At 37.4% G+C, this 16,998-nt stretch overlaps 1 protein-coding gene across 1 annotated transcript in view; it reads left to right on the top strand.

Moving 5' to 3' along the window:
• The window catches only part of TTC6 (tetratricopeptide repeat domain 6), a 184,353-nt gene that overhangs the window by 13,901 nt on the left and 153,454 nt on the right, over positions 1-16,998 (top strand). Inside the window, exon 4 of the mRNA XM_077769243.1 lies at positions 8,911-8,973. Coding sequence (XP_077625369.1) covers positions 8,911-8,973 — 63 coding nt within the window. The remainder of the gene's footprint in view (positions 1-8,910; positions 8,974-16,998) is intronic.

The raw sequence follows: 16,998 nt of genomic DNA, 5'->3' as shown, positions 1-16,998 counted from the left end.
TAGAGCACCTTGTCTCCCACGTTGAGAACCGCTGGCCTAAACAGTATGTATGCACCATCGTAGGATGAATAGCAATATTATATGGCCCTATATTTGTTTTACTGAGGCATCAATCACTCACAACATCCATTCTAACTATATGAGACTGGAATTCAGAGACTACCTTCCACACACTAATTGAGGATGAAGGAGCCAGCCCATCTTTGCTTCTTTCATGTGTAGTTGCTTTTTGCCACAAAGCTCAAAAGAAAAATGGCTTCACATGACCTAGGTAAGAAAGAATTCATGTTCCAAGATCTTTTATGAACAAATCATGTATAGCTCACAAATGTTATATCATAAAATTTATGGCTACTGCCACGTCAGGGAAGATGAAATAGATGTACTTTCCCTTATTTCTTCTGTACAACTAAGTGTACTATGTATAGGATAAACACGAGAATACTCCGAAAGGTGGAGAGGAAGATGGACTGGCTAGGAATTTCGGGTTCTGAGGAATCACAGTGATGCTTTCTAGGGCTTCTCTTTTGCCGTAGATCCTCCAAACTTGGAGACGAAGATGCTGGCAAAATAGGAATGTCAATGGACTCAGTAAAAGCTCCAGCAAAAGCCAGCAATCCTTAGCCAAGGGATCAAGAAAGGGGCAGCCTAGAAAGACAAAACTTTTAGACAATAACTGTGCTCCTAGCCAGAAACAGAAGGAAAAAAAAAAAAAAAAGCCTATGACCTCACCCCCACCCATACTAGCCAAGGCTGAATGGGGAGCCTGGCCTTTCAATCTCATTAGGCTATAACAAGTTACTCCAACTTTTCTCCTCCCTGAGGTGGTGTCAGTGGAAAAGTCAGGACTTTCATCACTGCTCAGCAGTGAAGAGGCTGCCCTCTCCACTTTCCCTCTGTCACTGGAGGCCATGTGGGGAATAGTGATGAGATACCCCTATCCCTTATAACTAGAATGGTATCAGTAGAGGCCTAGTGGGAGCCAGAACTCCTACTCCCACCCAGCAGTAATAAAGAAGCCCATACCCCTGGTGTCATCAGAGACCCAGTTGGAACGTGTGCCCTCCCCCAACAATGCGAGAGGAAGAGCAATGCCATAGGAAGCCAGCTAAAGGGGCGCCTGGGTGGCTCAGTCGGTAAAACGTCCAACTTCGTCTCAGGTCATGATCTCATGGCTCGCGGGTTCGAGCCCTGCATCCGGCTCTGTGCTGACAGCTAGCTCAGAGCCTGGAGCCTGCTTCAGTTTCTGTGTCTCCCTCTCTCTCTGACCCTCCCCTGCTCACGCTGTCTCTCTCTCAGAAATAAATAAAACATTAAAAAAAAAAAAAAAGGAAGCCAGCTAAATTAGGAAGTTTCAATGAGATCCCAGAGTCTCATAACATACTACCCAAATGTCTATGTTTCAGTAGAAAATCACTGGTTATACTAAGAACCAGGAATATTTTGACTTGAAGGAAAAAAAGGTAATTAATAGATGCCAGCATCGAAATAACAGAGATGTTAGAATTATCTGACAAAAATTTTAAAGTGATGCTCAAAAAGAATGCTTCAGTGAATAATTATGAGCACATTTGCAAAAAATGAAAAAGTTGAAACAGTTGACAGAGAAATAGAAAATCTCGGTAAAGAAATCAAAGATATAAAGAGTAACCAAAGGAAATTTTTAGAACTGGAAACACAATAATTAAAATAAAACACCAGATGATGGCTAAACAGCTGAATGGAGAGGAAGACAGAGGAAAGAGTCAGTGAATTTGGGGATGGAACAATCAACTTACTCAATATGAACAACAGAGAGACAATAGATTGAAAAGAAAATATACTAAACTTCAGGGACCTATGATACTATTACAAAAGATCTAACTTTATGTCATCAAGGTCCTGGAAGCTGAGTGAACCCCAAACCAAAGAAACCCAAAGGATCCACACCAAAATGTAATAGTCAAACTTCTGAAAATAAAAAAAAAAATCAATAGAACCTTTAAAGCAGTGAGAGAGAAACAATACGTTACCCATAGAAGAAAACAACTTGAGTGAGAATTGATTTCTTGTTAGAAATTATGGAGGCCAGAAGGAATGGGCACAATATTTTTCAAGTGCTGAAAGAAAAGCATTATATACCCAGAATTCTATATCCAGTGAAATTATTCTTCAAGAATTGAAGGTAAAATCAAGACATTCTCAGAGAATTTGTCACTAGCAGTCCTACCCTAAAGAAAGGCTAAAAAAGTTCTCTAAACAGAAAGGAAATGATTAGAAAAAAGGACACCAGGAGGGAAGAAACAATAAACAAAACTGTGGCTAAATAGAACAGACGTTCCTTCTCCTCTGTTTGACATTTGATGCTAAAATTATAACACTGTCTAATGTGATACTAAATGTATGTAAAGGAAATTTAATTTAATGTAAGACAGTTATAAATAGGGGAAGGTAAACAGACATAAAGAGAGGTAACGTTTCTATGCTTCAGTCTAATTGGCAATACCAGTAAACTGTGGTTAAGTTATGAATATATAACATACTGCCTAGGGCAGTGACTAAAAATGCTATACAAGCAGGTTCACTCAAAAAACATTGTAAATATATCAAAGTAGAATTATAAAATCTGTTAACTCATAGGAAGGCTGGTAAAACACAGAGAAACAAAAACAGAAAAAAAAAAACAAAAAAGCGACAACTTCAAATTATAGCATATTAATAATTACATTAAATATAAATAGTTTAAATACACGAATTGAAAGACAGAGATTGGTAAGTGATTAACCATATAACCAAACTATATATTGTCTACAAGAAATCTACTTCTGATATAATGATATAAGCAGGTTGAGAATAAAAGATAAAAAAACATATCATGCTCACATTAACTAAAAGAAAACAGGAGGAACTATATTAAGTTCAGATAAAGTGGACTTTGGAACAAAGAAAATTAGCAGAGACATAGAGGGGATTCCAATATGGTAAAAGCCAGAAAACAAAGAAAGCAAAGAAAACAAAGCAATCCTAAATATGCATGCACCAAATAATAGAGCTGAAAGATGGGTAAAATCTGAAAGGAGAAATGGGAAAATCTACAGTTACAGTTGAAGACTTCAACATCCTTCTTTTAACAATTAATAGGAAAACTAGACAGAAATTTTCCAAGAATATAGAAGAACTCAACACCATTAACCTTTAGAATCTAATCTATGATCATAGAACACTGCACCAAACAATAACAAAATACACCTTTTGTTGTCAGTTGAATTGACATGTCAGTTGTCATGGAATATATACTATGATCATATTTGGACCATAGAAATGAACTTCAGTAAATTAAATTTTTTATTATGTTTCTTTATTTTTGAGAGGCAGAAAGAAAGACAGAGCACTAATAGGGATGGGGGTGGGGCAGAGAGAGAATCCGAAGCAGGCTCCAGGCTCTGAGCTGTCAGCACAGAGCCTGATCTGGGCCTCAAACTCATGAACCATGATATCATGACCTGAGCTGAAGTTGGACACTCAACTGATTGAGCCACCCAGGTGCCAGGAAATTCAATAAGTTTAAAAGAATTGAAATCATACAGAGTGTCTTCTCTGACCATAAAAGAATAAAACTAGAAGTTAATACCAGAACAATAATAGGTAAATCTGCTTGGAAGTTAAACCATGCAGTTTTTTAAAATATTTATTTATTTTTGAGAGGGAAAGAGAGACAGAGTGTGAGCAGAGGAGGGGCAGAGAGAAAAGGAGACACAGACTCTGAACCAGGCTCCAGGCTCTGAGCTGTCAGCACAGAACCCAACGTGGGGCTGGAACTCGTGAACAGCAAGGTCATGACCTGAGCCGAAGTTGAATGCTTAACCAACTGAGCCACCCAGGCACCCCAACAATGCAGTTTTAAATAATCCATGGATCAATAAGGACGTTTCAGGAAAAAAAGACATTGAACTAAGTTTAAAAATACAATGTGTCAAAATTTGTGGGGTACAGGCAAAGCAGTGCATTTACCCACAGAAATGAAAACTTATATTCAAACAAAAACCTGACATGAATGTGTATAGCAGATTTTATTATTTAATAACCCAAACTAGAAAGAACCCAGATGTCCGTCATGGGGTAAATAGATATATTAATCAGCAGTAAAAAGAAAGATACCTACAACAACTTGGATGAATCTCCAGAAAATTATGCAGAGGCAAGCAACGACAACAATAGCAACAATAACAAACTCTCCCCAAAACAAACAAAAACTACCAAAAAACAACAACAACAACAAAAACCACAGTCTCTAAACATTAGACACTGTATAATTACGTTTATACAACATTCCTAGAAGGTCAAAACTATAGGAACGGAGAACAGATTTGTGGTTGCATGGGGTTCAGGACAGGCTTGGGGTGAGGTACGATGGGAAGGAAGTGTGTGTGGCTTTAGAAAGGCAACGTGAGAAATCCTTGTGGTGATGGAAATGTTTGTATCTTGACTGTATCAGTGTCAGGGTTCTAATTGTGATATTGTGTTACAGTTTTGCACATATTACCATTGGGGGAAGGAGGTAAAGAGTACATAGGATATTTCTGTATTATTTGCTACAAGTGAATATCAGTCTACAGTTACCTCAAAATAAAAACTTTACAATGTTATCAGATTCTATAAAAGTGTGTGCTGCTTTTTACAAGTTGTAAGAAGAAATGCAAGGAAACAATATATTCTCTTCTGAGCCCTCTTTAGCTCCCTCTAGTAACCAGTGCTTATTGTTTATCCTTCTACACTTATCTTAATATTTTTGTACAAATATGCACACATACATGGACACATAAACAGGGTTTTCTCTTTCTAAAAATAAGAATATATGGTATACATTATTCTGCAACTTTTTGACACATTTCAGTTTGTATAACTTCTAATTTATTCCTTTAAATAGCTGCTTATTATTTCATGATATTTAAACATATCCTTGGCTCTTTGCTTTTCAAATTTCATCTTTTCTATCCTAGGAATAAATTTTTTGCTCATTGGAGGTATAAATTAAGGAACTTTCCTGAATCTGGGCCAAGAAAAACAGTTTATATTGTTTGGATAACATAATGCAATTGGGAGGGACTTGTTTGGACAGATCTTTTCTATTCACAATGATAGTCACATTTATTACATCTTTCTCTTAAACATTCCCTTTGTGCAGTACTTTATTGTCCTCATAGACATAACAGCTTAAGCTGGTACAAATGATATAATGATTAAGAAGTTTCTTGATTTACACCTCTGTGAAGTTTTAAATTTCTCAGATTTGGGTGCTTTCAACAAATTCCAAATACTTATATATTTAATTTACATTCTTGTTTACAAGATAGAAAATATTATATTAGTTTTTGAAGGAAAATTAGTATTTCTTTAGTCAGTTTGGTTGTAGTAATGATTTTGAACCAAGTTGGAAGTTGTTCCTTCAAAATAAACTTATTCTTATGGATACAAGAGCAGTTTATTTTCCATGAGAATTTTCTTTCAAGATTGAAATACCAAGTTATTTGAAAAGTGAAATGCTAATTTATTGTAGAATTCAGATGTGTTTTTTTCTGATTCTTAGCACAGATGCTACCCAGTAATAATTTTTTTTTGCTTGTTTGTATAATAAAGTGCCTCAATTTAAAGTATACAGGACAAATGCTTTTTTAAAAAAAGTTTTTTAATGTTTATTTATTTTTGAGAGAGAGAGAGAGAGAGACAGGGCATGAGTGGGGGAAGGTCAGAGAGAGGGAGACACAGAATCAGAATCAGAAGCAGGCTCCAGACTCTGAGCTGTCAGCACAGAGCCTGATGCGAGGCTTGAACTTGCAGACTGAGAGATCCTGACCTGAACCAAAGTCGGACACTCAATTGACTGAGCCACCCAGGTTCCCCTCAAATGCACTTGAATCTTGATCCATTTTCACATATACCAGGATTTAAGAGCATGTGAGGAAAAGTGAAGAAAAATGTTGGCAAAATAATTGCGTTTTCTGACTATTTCAGGTATAATTATTTGGATATTTATGATAAAAGCCTTTCCCCTTTGTGAATTGTTATTTCAATACATAACTCAGTTTAAATTTTGATTTCCTAATGTAGTCCTTTTTAAATGCTTTAAAATTTTAAGAACTGGTCCAAGGGCTTGGACTTTCTTTCAGTACAAGGTGAAGTGGGCACTATTTGAAAAGGGCATAAAATTCAGCACTACTTGCCACCTTAACATTGTATAGTTTTAGTCCACTTTAGGGGTAATTTTTGTAATATCTTCAGGTCATGATTTTCTTCTATTTTGTGTGAAGTGAGAGGAAAGAGGTTATATAATCTAAAGCAGTTTATTGAAATCTAATGTTGATATCAGGGCCTAGAGTAATATGGCTGCCTTGAGAGCAAATTGAAACAACCGAATATCTCATTTGGGTTACATGTTGACTTATTGTACATGGAAACCATTTATTTTTATTACTGAAAAGCAAAGTATTTGGTTGTGATTTAAGTCCATTATTCTGTAGCTGTAAACAGCCTGAGGCTAGGCAGCTGTATTCTTTACAATTCTTGTTTTAAAGCATATTAGGTAAACATTTGGGTTTTAGGGATGGGTAGATAAACAGTTTTGACAGTAAAATCAAAATCTTGAGAGCTAGCAAACCACAATCATGTCTGAACATCTCTCATCTCAAATTGAAGCAGCCTAATAGACTGGGCAGCACATTATCTAGTTGTACTGAATATGTATTTCATTTTGGGGAATATTATTTTACAAGTGGTTTCCCTAGTCCACTGCAAAATGTACTGAATCTTGGTCTCACCATAGTGGAAAAGAATGGCCTGACAAAATCTGTCCTATTTATTATCTTTATGAGTTTTTATAAGCACAATACAGAAAGGTTACGTTTTTAGTCTATTGCTTTGAAACTAAAATATATATTATACATATAACATATATATTATTAAATATATTCTCACTTAGTAAATATTCTTTACATATTTTATTTTGTGTTTCTATTATATGGAAAAGAACTTTTAGAGTCTTGGTGATAAATTTTTCCACAGTGTTTTCTTACTCTCAGTTTTCACTGGAATAGTGCCTGGAGCTAGAAGATAACCTAATTATGTAGTTTACAAAACAAAACTGAGACCCAGTGAGAGAAAGTGACTGTTGCAAGGCCACACAGCTAATTAGCATAGTGGAGACTGGATCCTATCGGTTCTTCTGGTGGCCAAACCAGAATTGTTTTTATTCTTATTACATCATGTTGTTGACACTTCCTTTCTTTCTTACCCCCATTGTTCTTCCTTTTTTTTCCTTCACTATCATAATGCCTAGACCCCGGGTATCCCGATTTTTTTTTTTTCGCCTCTCTCAGATTTCTGTGATGACTGCACTAGTGGGAAGATCATCACTCTCCTGTCCAGGGATGGCCATACTGGTGACCTCTGAGCCCAGCACTTTTAGACCAAGAAGTAAGGATTTGATGCTCATGGAGCCCTGTAGTGATTGATGGCAGAGATGGTGGATGTGGGATGGGATGCAGGCTATGCACCTAAGGTCCACATTGAGTTATAACATTAAAGGATAGAGGTGGGATGAATTACAGGTATTGATGACACTAGTAGTTGATTATATAATCACTAACCAGTTACAGTCAGCCATGTACCACTGATTCTGCCAACTTAAGTTGTTAATATGAACAAAAGCTAAAAATCTCCTTTTTCTGTCATCTCTCATATCAACTAAAGGCAGAGTAACAGACTGACCCAGCTCTACTTCGTCTTATTAGCTTTATTTTACTTTATTTATCTTATTTTATCTCATTTTATTTTATTTTTAAATCTTTTAGCTATTCTAAAAATGAAAAAATACCCACAGACACTTTCTTTTCTTGGTCCAGTGAGTATAGCTTGGGTTCCCCATTTTTTGGGGAGACTTTTTACATATTTGAAATTTTATTATCTGTGGTGGGTTAGGTCTTGTTGATGCCTCTCGACTTGAGAGAATGAACTGTGTCAGCAGCCTTACCAAGAATTCCCCAAAAGCTAGGATGAACAGCCATTGCTTTGGATATTATCTAAGTAAGGATGCAGGATTGTCATGATCGTGTGGTTAACTAGTAATGGCATACTGGTCATCAAATTTGAGCAGTCTTGATAATAAGTGAAACCCCCTGCACCCTCCACTTCTTCTATACCTTTTAAATTGGTAGTCTACCTTCTCTGTAGATCTCACAGATAAAGCAGTAAACAAAATTCCTGTTCTTTGCTTGGCTAACTGCAAATTTATTAGGCACACAAAAGAAGATTATAATAAAGCTAGACCTCATCATTTCAGCCAGATTTTCCCTCAAGAACATCTCCAGTCTCAAGCTCTTCATCTCTTAATCATTTGAAATAAGATTCTGAAGAAATGAAAGCTTGAGACAGCTGAGACACTTTTCATTGTTCTGATTTCATTATGCTGTTGAGACTTGCGTAGATGTACAGTCTTTTACAATCAATTATTACTTTGAAAAGTGATTATTAAACAGTTCATGAAATTGTGGCTTTATATGCATAACTCTATTCTGTTGCTTTTTAGGGTTAAGTGAAAAGGCTTATTAAATACCCATTTACAATGGAATCTTTGAAAATGCTAAATGGAATGCATAATTCATATAGACTGTCACCAGTACAATGCCACATCAGTTTAGGCAAATATCAGGTAACAAGGAAGTGAGAGTAAGTGGCAGTCCTAATAGAACTTGTTCTGGGCAGCTAATGGGTGCAGATTATTAGAAAACCTAAAATAATAGTGACTTAGGTAAGATGGAAGTTTATTTCTCTGGTAAAATATCATGTAAAAGGTAATATAGGATTGATATGGTGTTCTGCAGTCAGGGATTCTACCTGCCATCCTATTGCTTCACTGACTGTGATCCTCATTACCAGGGTCATCTCAAGGTCCAGTATGGCTGCTCCAGCCGTCACATCTGCATTCCAGCCAGCAGGAAGGTATAAATAAGAAAAGCATGTGCCTGAATTTGCCCACACTTCTGCTTATATTTCAAGAGCCAGAACTTAGCCACATGACCACATCTGGCTACAAGAAAGGATGAAAAATGAAGTCACTATTCTGGGCAGCTGTGTACCAAGGTTCACATACTATTACAATGGAAGAGGGTAGAAGAGACATTGGGACAGTTTCTGTCATAGTCTCTATATATGATGCACCTTCTATGGAGACTTTAATTTTCTAGCAAAGTTTTATTGAGTTCCTGGATGGTTCAACATTGTACTAGTACTAAGAATTGAAAGATTTTATATGTGACCTGATTTTTAGTTTTAAGCAGCTCGGTAACATATCAAGGGAACTAACTGATGATGAAAAATGGTGGAGAAAGCCTTGGGATTGCAGTTTGATGACCTCAATAGATTCTTGATTTGTAATTTATTTGTTTCTCAAATTACTGGTGTCTGACTTTTCTCATCTCTGTGGTTAGAGTTTATAATACCTTACTATACTATGAGAGTAAAATGTTCTTAAATAAAACAATACTTGTTAAATGTACTGCATTATTAGGAGTGCCTGCGTGACTCAGTCGGTCCAGTGTCCAACTCTTGATTTCAGCTGAGGTCATGATCTCATGATTTGTAAGTTCAAGCCCACATGGGGCTCCATACTGACACTGTGGAGCCTGCTGGGTATTCTCTCTCTCCCTGTCTCTCCCTGCCCCTCCCCCAATTGTGCTCTGTCTCCCTCTCAGAATAAACAGACATTTTTTAAAAATACTGAAGTTTTAAAGGTTTTTAGTGTATACTTTCACATTGTCTTTCAGTAAAATTGAACCACCTGTATTCCTATCAGCAGTGAATACCAATCTGTTTCCCTATAGCCTCACCAACATTATGCATTATTGTGTTTTTGAATCTTTGTTCATTTGAAAGTCCAGTGGCTTTCCAATACTTGTCAGTTGTGGAATTATTTCTTCAAATGCAGTATTTGACGAACATTAATTATCCCAAGCATTTAATAGCATGACAACAGTGTCTCAGCTGGGAATGAGGCACCTGGAACCTACCTGTTGGATCCAGGTTCATATCAGCACATGTTTTGGCTATTAAGTCATTTGTCTGTCTGCTCAGTTTTATTGGATGCCTATGCCAGGCACTGAAATAGCAATGAACAAGTGAAGTTCCTGCTTTCTTGGAGTTTACCTACACTAGAGAAAGGAGGCAGAGAGTAAACAAATCAGTAATGTTTCAGGTGGCAATAAGTGACTTAAAAAATAATGCTGGATAAACAGATAATGATGGTGTGGAAAGGTATTTATTTTTTTAATGTTTATTTCTTAGAGAGAGAGGGAGGAGTGGGGGGGGGCAGAGGATCTGAAGGAGGCTCCATGCTGACAGCAGAGCCTGATGTGGGGCTCCAACTCGTAAACTCTGATATCATGACCAGAGCTGAAGTTGGATGCTCAACCAACTGAGCCACCCAGGTGCCCAAGTGTGGAGAGACATTTAAATCAGTTGGTCAGGAAAGGACAGTAGGAGAATGTGACATGTGAGCAGAGGTCTGAAAGAATGGAGCAAGCCATGAAATTCATGTGAGGGGAAAGATCATTCCTAGCAGAGGGAAGAAACATTGCAAATCTCTAAGGCAGGAAAGTTGTGGTGGGGTTTGAGGAACAGTAAAGTGGAGAGGCTTTGAATGGAGGTTTGATAGGAGATAAAGTCAGAGAGATAGCCCAGAGCGAGTTCAGTTAGGACACTGGTTCTCAATACTATCAGAGCCAGTGCTCCATTCTTATTGTATATACTTTGCATGTATTTTGCCCATTTTACTACCCTGAAATAAAATTCATAGATAATTATCTCCCAACCCACGTAATGTCAAAAATGAACTTAATGCCCTATTTGTAACATAAACGATAAATGAGAGTAATTTATAATTGAATCATAATTCACTGGAAGATACAATGAAGTTGTTATGTGCTTTTGATAGGTATATATGCAGCTATAATGTATAAGAAGGACCAAAAATTGGGTGGGCACCTGGGTGGCTCAGTCCATTAAGCATCCGACTTTGGCTTCAGTCATGATCTCGTGGTTTGTGGATTTGAGCCCCGCGTCAGGCTCTGTGCTGACAGCTCGGAGGCTGGAGCCTGTTTCAGATTCTGTGTCTCCTTCTCTCTCTCTCTCTGCCAGTAGCACATTTCCATTATAACAACCAAAAATGCTGGCCTCCCCCCACCCCAGGGAATTTCTAAATGTTTCCTGGGGAATACTGTCCCTGCTGAGAATCACTGATGTGTCATTTTGTAGGCCATGATAAAAGCTTTGGATTTCACTCCGAGTGGTGTGGGAGGACTTTGGAGGGTTTTGAGCAGAGGCATGACATGATCTAACCTTGTTTTAAAATTATTACCTACCTTCTGTGCGGACAATGGACTATAGGGGAAAGAAGAAAGACCAGTTATAGACCTATTATGATAATCTGGGTGAGAGATGGTGGTGGCTAGAGATGAGATTAGGAGATGAGAAATAGTCTGATTCAGCATACAATTTAAAGGTTGCTTATGTGTTGAATGTATGTGTGTGTGTAGACAGATCAAGAATGACTCCATGGTTTTTTATGGGTGTAGCTAATGTAGAGTATAGGTTTTCTGAGACAGTGAAGATCATAGGTAAGCTAGGATGTGGGGGTCATTTTGGACATATTAAGTTTGAGATGCCTGATCTACTTTCAAGGGGAGATGTTGAATAGGCATTTAGTTATAAATCTAGGGTTCAGTGGGGGAGGTTAGGGATAGAAAGATTAGAAATTATCAGTGACCATATGGTATTTAAAATTAATTAAGCAGAAAGAGATGACCAAGGGGAAAGAGTGTAGCTGGAAAGGAGAATACATTTCTTAAGGACCAGAAGCTTGGCGGCACATCATTGTTTAGAGGTGGAGAGAAGAGATGTAATGAACAAAAGAAACTGGGCAGGAGAGCCAGGTGTAAACGTAAAACTAGGAGAAGGTTTCTGGTGACTCAGAAACCAAGTGAAGAAATTTCTAGAAGGAAGGATATGGTAACTATGTCAAATCCTGCTAAGTCAAGTAAGATGAGAACTTGTAAGGTTTAACCATAGTGTTATAATATTTAACCACATACACATATGCCTGTGTTTTAGATTTTATTGCTTTTGTGAATGAGATATTTTTTCTATTTACATTTTCAAGTTGCTTATTACCCTATTGGTTTTAATGTGTTGACTATTTATCCCTTAAACTCTCTGAACCTTCCTATCTGTTCCAGTGGTTTGCTTAAAGATTTTCTTACTTGATAAAATTTGTGTTGAATAAAAGTATCCCTGTTTTATTCCTGACTTTAAAACAAAGGCTTGGTTTTTAATTTCACCACTAAGTATGATGTTTACCTTAGCTTCTTTGAGTGTTGAGTTTCATTCAATACATCTTCTGCTTCTTAAATCTGTTGTCATAATGTGGATTCATCTGAACTGTCCTTTCAATCTGGGAGAAATGTTTTTGGTTATGTTACAGTATGGTTTTACACATTGAGGATTTCTATTATGGGTTTTGAATTTATGTTTATATGTGAGATTGGTGTATACTTTTTTTTTCTTATAATGTGCTTGTCCATTTATGCTATCAAAGTTGTAATAATCACTTACATTGGAGCTGTTTCCCAAAAACAGTTTGTATAAACTCGTATTTGCTCTTGAAAGTTTTGTGATTTTCATCTGTTATGTTGTTGGGCTGGTATCTTTGATAAAGAGAGATTTTTAAATAATTATCTCAGTTTCTTTAGGGATTATTAACTTATTCAGGCTTTTATTCCCCTTTCTACTTCTAGGTCAATTTTGTGACATATGTTTCTGGACAATAATTCTTTTTTATCCAAGTTTCCCCACATTTATTGGCATGAAGTTATTCACAGATTATTTCTTCTTATTCTGTAGCTTAATCTTTTGATTTCATAGCTGTGGAATCTGTCTCAGTGTGTAGTGGCTTTGAAACTCAGTCTCCAAACACAGATGTGGAAGAAATATGTTTATTTCTCTGGAACTCAATTTAGTCTTTATTTGGAATCCCCATTCCATCAGGACCACAGAAGTTTGGTCTTAGGCAATTTGGGGATTCCCATCTCCACTCCTGGGATATTTATAGGGTTCCTAAAGGTCACGTGCCATGCTGACCTCTGCTGAAACATTCATACTTCCGTCTGGAGTGGAGGTCCGTTTAGGTCTTATTGGGAAATGAAGTCTCATGCATGCAGTGTTTTGCTCCCTACTTAGCCCATAAGAATGGGCCTTAGGCCTGGAACACTTTCTTACCAAGAGTTAAAGAGTCCTCACAGCTTGTGCTGGGCTGGTAGCCTTGTGTGGAGTTATGTTTTCCTGTTTCAGACTCAATGTGTGCTTCTTTATTTTGGTTAGTATGTGTGCCATATGGCACCTGGCCAGTCCCACTACTATATTAGTCTCCTATAGGGAGGATATGAGGCCCTTAGTTCTGCATTGCAGGAGGTGAGAGTGAAGGCCACCGGTCCTGCACTGGCTGTCAGGAGGGACCTGCTGGCCAGGATAGACTGATGGCCATGGCTGAAGCTGATCTTGCTCTGTGTCTTCTTTATGTAACACTGCTCCATCCAGAGCTTGACTGTGTTGTCTTCCTCAGTGTCTTTAATACCAAGATTCATGGTTGAAAGTGTTTGAACTTCTACTCCTGGTGACAGGCAACAGATGCCACTTGCTCAACAGGTCTCCCCTCCGTTGTCAGTCCACACAGGTCCCTGCTGAATTGCCTCCGGTTCCCATCTCTAAGGCTCCTTCAGTTCCCCCCAGCTGTCCCTTCTGTCTTTGCCACTCTTGGGCCTACAGAAGTCATTTTGCTGTTCTCAAGACTTGCTGGGGCCTGGCAAGCTGTGCAAGGTTATATCATGCTCCATCTACCTCAACACCCCCACGTGGCCATTTCTTCTCTGGGATCTTGCTGCTCCTTGGATTCTCCATGGGAAATGGCCCCAGATTTTTATTTTTCTTTCCATTTCCACAAACCCTTCCACTTGTTTCCTTTGGGCTTAGCCCTGGAGAGCTGGGGATGAGATCCTATCACAGGGACTTGGCAGCATCCACATTTTCATCACCTCCCTGCCAGCTTTCTCTGGCCCAGGAATTCAATTTATTTCTAGTTGCAGAATGAGGATATATTACTCAAATAAACTCATCTTATTTTCTACCAGAACAGTTGTCATTATCCTGTGCTCTTTTCTTCCAAAAGATTCTTAGGCTTTTTGAAACCTGAAAGCCAGAGAAAGACTCTTGTTTTATCATTTTATGTTCTGGGATGGCATTTTTTAACTGAGCCCATAGGCTCAGAATGGCCAACGTGAGCAAAGGGAGAATAATAAAGGTGTAGGTTGAAAGGAAACATCAGTGGATACTTCAAAACTATCTCTCCAGACCCGTCATTTGACAGATGAGGAGACAGCGTCAGAAAAGTAACTAATTTGCCAAGGCCACATACACTTGGTGGTGGAGCAGAGAGATCAAACTCCAGATACTCTAACTACTACTCTTGTGTTCTTTGGTATTGTAAATTTATTATATGAAACAAATATGGGGTTTAGGTTCTATAGCCCAATATGTATTTCACCTAGATTTTTAAAAATTCAGGTGTGTTGACACAGGATGTTATATTAATTTTAGGTATACAACATAATGATTTGCTGATTTTATATATTGTGCTATGTTCACCACAAGTATAGCTATCATGTATCATCAGGCAATGCTTATTACAATATCATTGACTATATTCTCCATGTTGTGCCTTTTATTTCACGACTTACTCATTCTGTAACTGGAAACCCGTATCTTCCATTCCTCTTTACTCATTTTGCACATCACCCTCCCTTCTCCCCCTCCAGCATCTATCAGTTTGTTTTCTATATTTATAGTTCAGATTCTGCTTTGTTTTTGTTTATGCATTGTTTTGTTTTATTATGGTTCCACTTATGAGTGATATCATATGGTATTTGTCATCTCAGTCTGACTTATTTCACTTAACATAATACTCTCTAGGTCCATCCGCATTGTCTCAAATGGCAATATTTCATCCTTTTTTTTTTTTTTTACTGCTGTGTTATAATTCATTGCATAAAGACATGTACACACATCACATCTTCCTTATCCATTTATCTATTGATGGACACTTAGGTTGCTTCCATATCTTGACTTATTGTAAATAATTCTGCAGTAAACATAGGGGTACATGCATCTTTTCATTAATGTTTTTGTTTTTTCTTTGGGTAAATACTCAATAGTTATTTCACTTAGATTTTTAAATACATTATAACTGCCATCATGGGGGTCCCTTAGCAAATAAATCATTTTCTTAATAATTATGTGTTCAATCCCTTAAGGACAGATATGCCCTTTTTAATTTTTACTCTTTCAGAAGAAACATTCTCTAAATTATTTTTTTTTTAAATTTTTAAATGCTTTATTTATTTTGAGACAGAGACAGAGCACAAGCAGGGAAGGGGCAGAGAGAGAGGGAAACACAGAATCTGAGCCCAACATGGGGCTAGAATGCATGAAACATGGGATCATGACCTGAGCTGAAGTCCGGCTTACCCTACTGAGCCACCCAGGTGCCCCCTCTAAATTCTTTAATAGCGTTTCCTTTTGTAAAAGCAGGTGTGACTTGTTCTGCTTGCCTTTTCATTACCTAGCTCAGGTACTAAGTTGATCAATCCCTTTCTTGAGGACAAGGGATACCATTTTGGATGTTGGTTCCTTACACTGTGCTATAATATAATGCCAAGATCTTATTGGGTGAGTTAAGTGTTTGCCCCCACACCCTATATTCAGCTGTGCTTTAGGTTCTTTTGTTTTCTTTATATAATTTTTGTTTCCTCCTTCCCATTAGGCTGACAGCTGTCTCTGTTTTGCAGTCAGTATTTCAACGTGTTGTAAGGAGCCCCTCTCCCACAGCTCTCTTCCGAATATCTTATTTCTATTCTGCCCTAGGCTTTGAAACTAGATAAATAAGCTTGGTAATATTGTTTGTAAAGTGAGAGTAAACAGCCTCTGAGGGAGGGCCTCAAAAGCTTTCCTATGGGAAAGTGTGTGAGCTTCCTTTGTATGGGCTTTTTCTGACATCTCCTTTGCCTGCTCTAAGGCCTTTTTTCTTACATCCTGCTTCCTGTGGGCTCGGCTGGGGCTAGATCCTAGATCCGTAACGTTGCAGGATGTCTGTAAGGTGAACAGGTGAGGAATAACTGCTTTCTTTTTTTTTCTCTTTTATTGATTCAGAGATAATGTAAAAATATTTTGCATTTGAATGAACCATATTCTTAGCACAGAGCTATTACCTAGATTCGTTGAGAATCAGAATAAAAAATAACCACCACAGAACCACAGAAAACCTTTGGGCAATTAGATTATTTAAGATGCAAACTATACCCTGACCTTGGGGGCTTTTTGAACCACAGCTGTCAATTTAAACAAAACTCCAAACCTAATTAAACTTTTGTTGGATGGGATGCTAGTTTGAGAACTGGTTGGGCAGCTTTTAAAACTTAATGACGCAGGTCTTTTACCAGAAAACACAAAGAAGTACTAATACTTAGTACTTACATTCTTTAAGGCCAACCATAAGGCTTCATTTTATCACTTTTTGGAAAATGAACAATTTTATGCATATAGATTGATTGTAATGTTTATGAATTTTCTTCACATAGTTGTTAACATTGTAAAAATGAAGTGACACTTATTTTTTCTAGACTCCTTTTCCTCCCTCCCTCTCTTTCTTTCTTTCTTTTCACCAATTTAATACAATTTATAAGTTGTTCTTAGTTCCCTGTCACTGTGCATTTGAATATTTAAGAAAACATCATCAGCCTTTTCTTTTTTTATTAAGATTTTTATTTTAATTCCAGTATAGTTAACATACAGTGTTATGTTAGATTCGGTGTACAGTATAGTGATTCACTAATTCTGTACATTACTTAGTGCTGGTCATGATTA

This window comes from Crocuta crocuta, unplaced genomic scaffold (genome assembly GCF_008692635.1).
Source record: "Crocuta crocuta isolate KB4526 unplaced genomic scaffold, BGI_CrCroc_1.0 scaffold65, whole genome shotgun sequence".
In the NCBI taxonomy this organism is placed as follows: Eukaryota; Metazoa; Chordata; class Mammalia; order Carnivora; family Hyaenidae; genus Crocuta; species Crocuta crocuta.
Note: the sequence above shows the minus strand (reverse complement) of the source record. Positions and strands in the feature narration are given on the sequence as shown.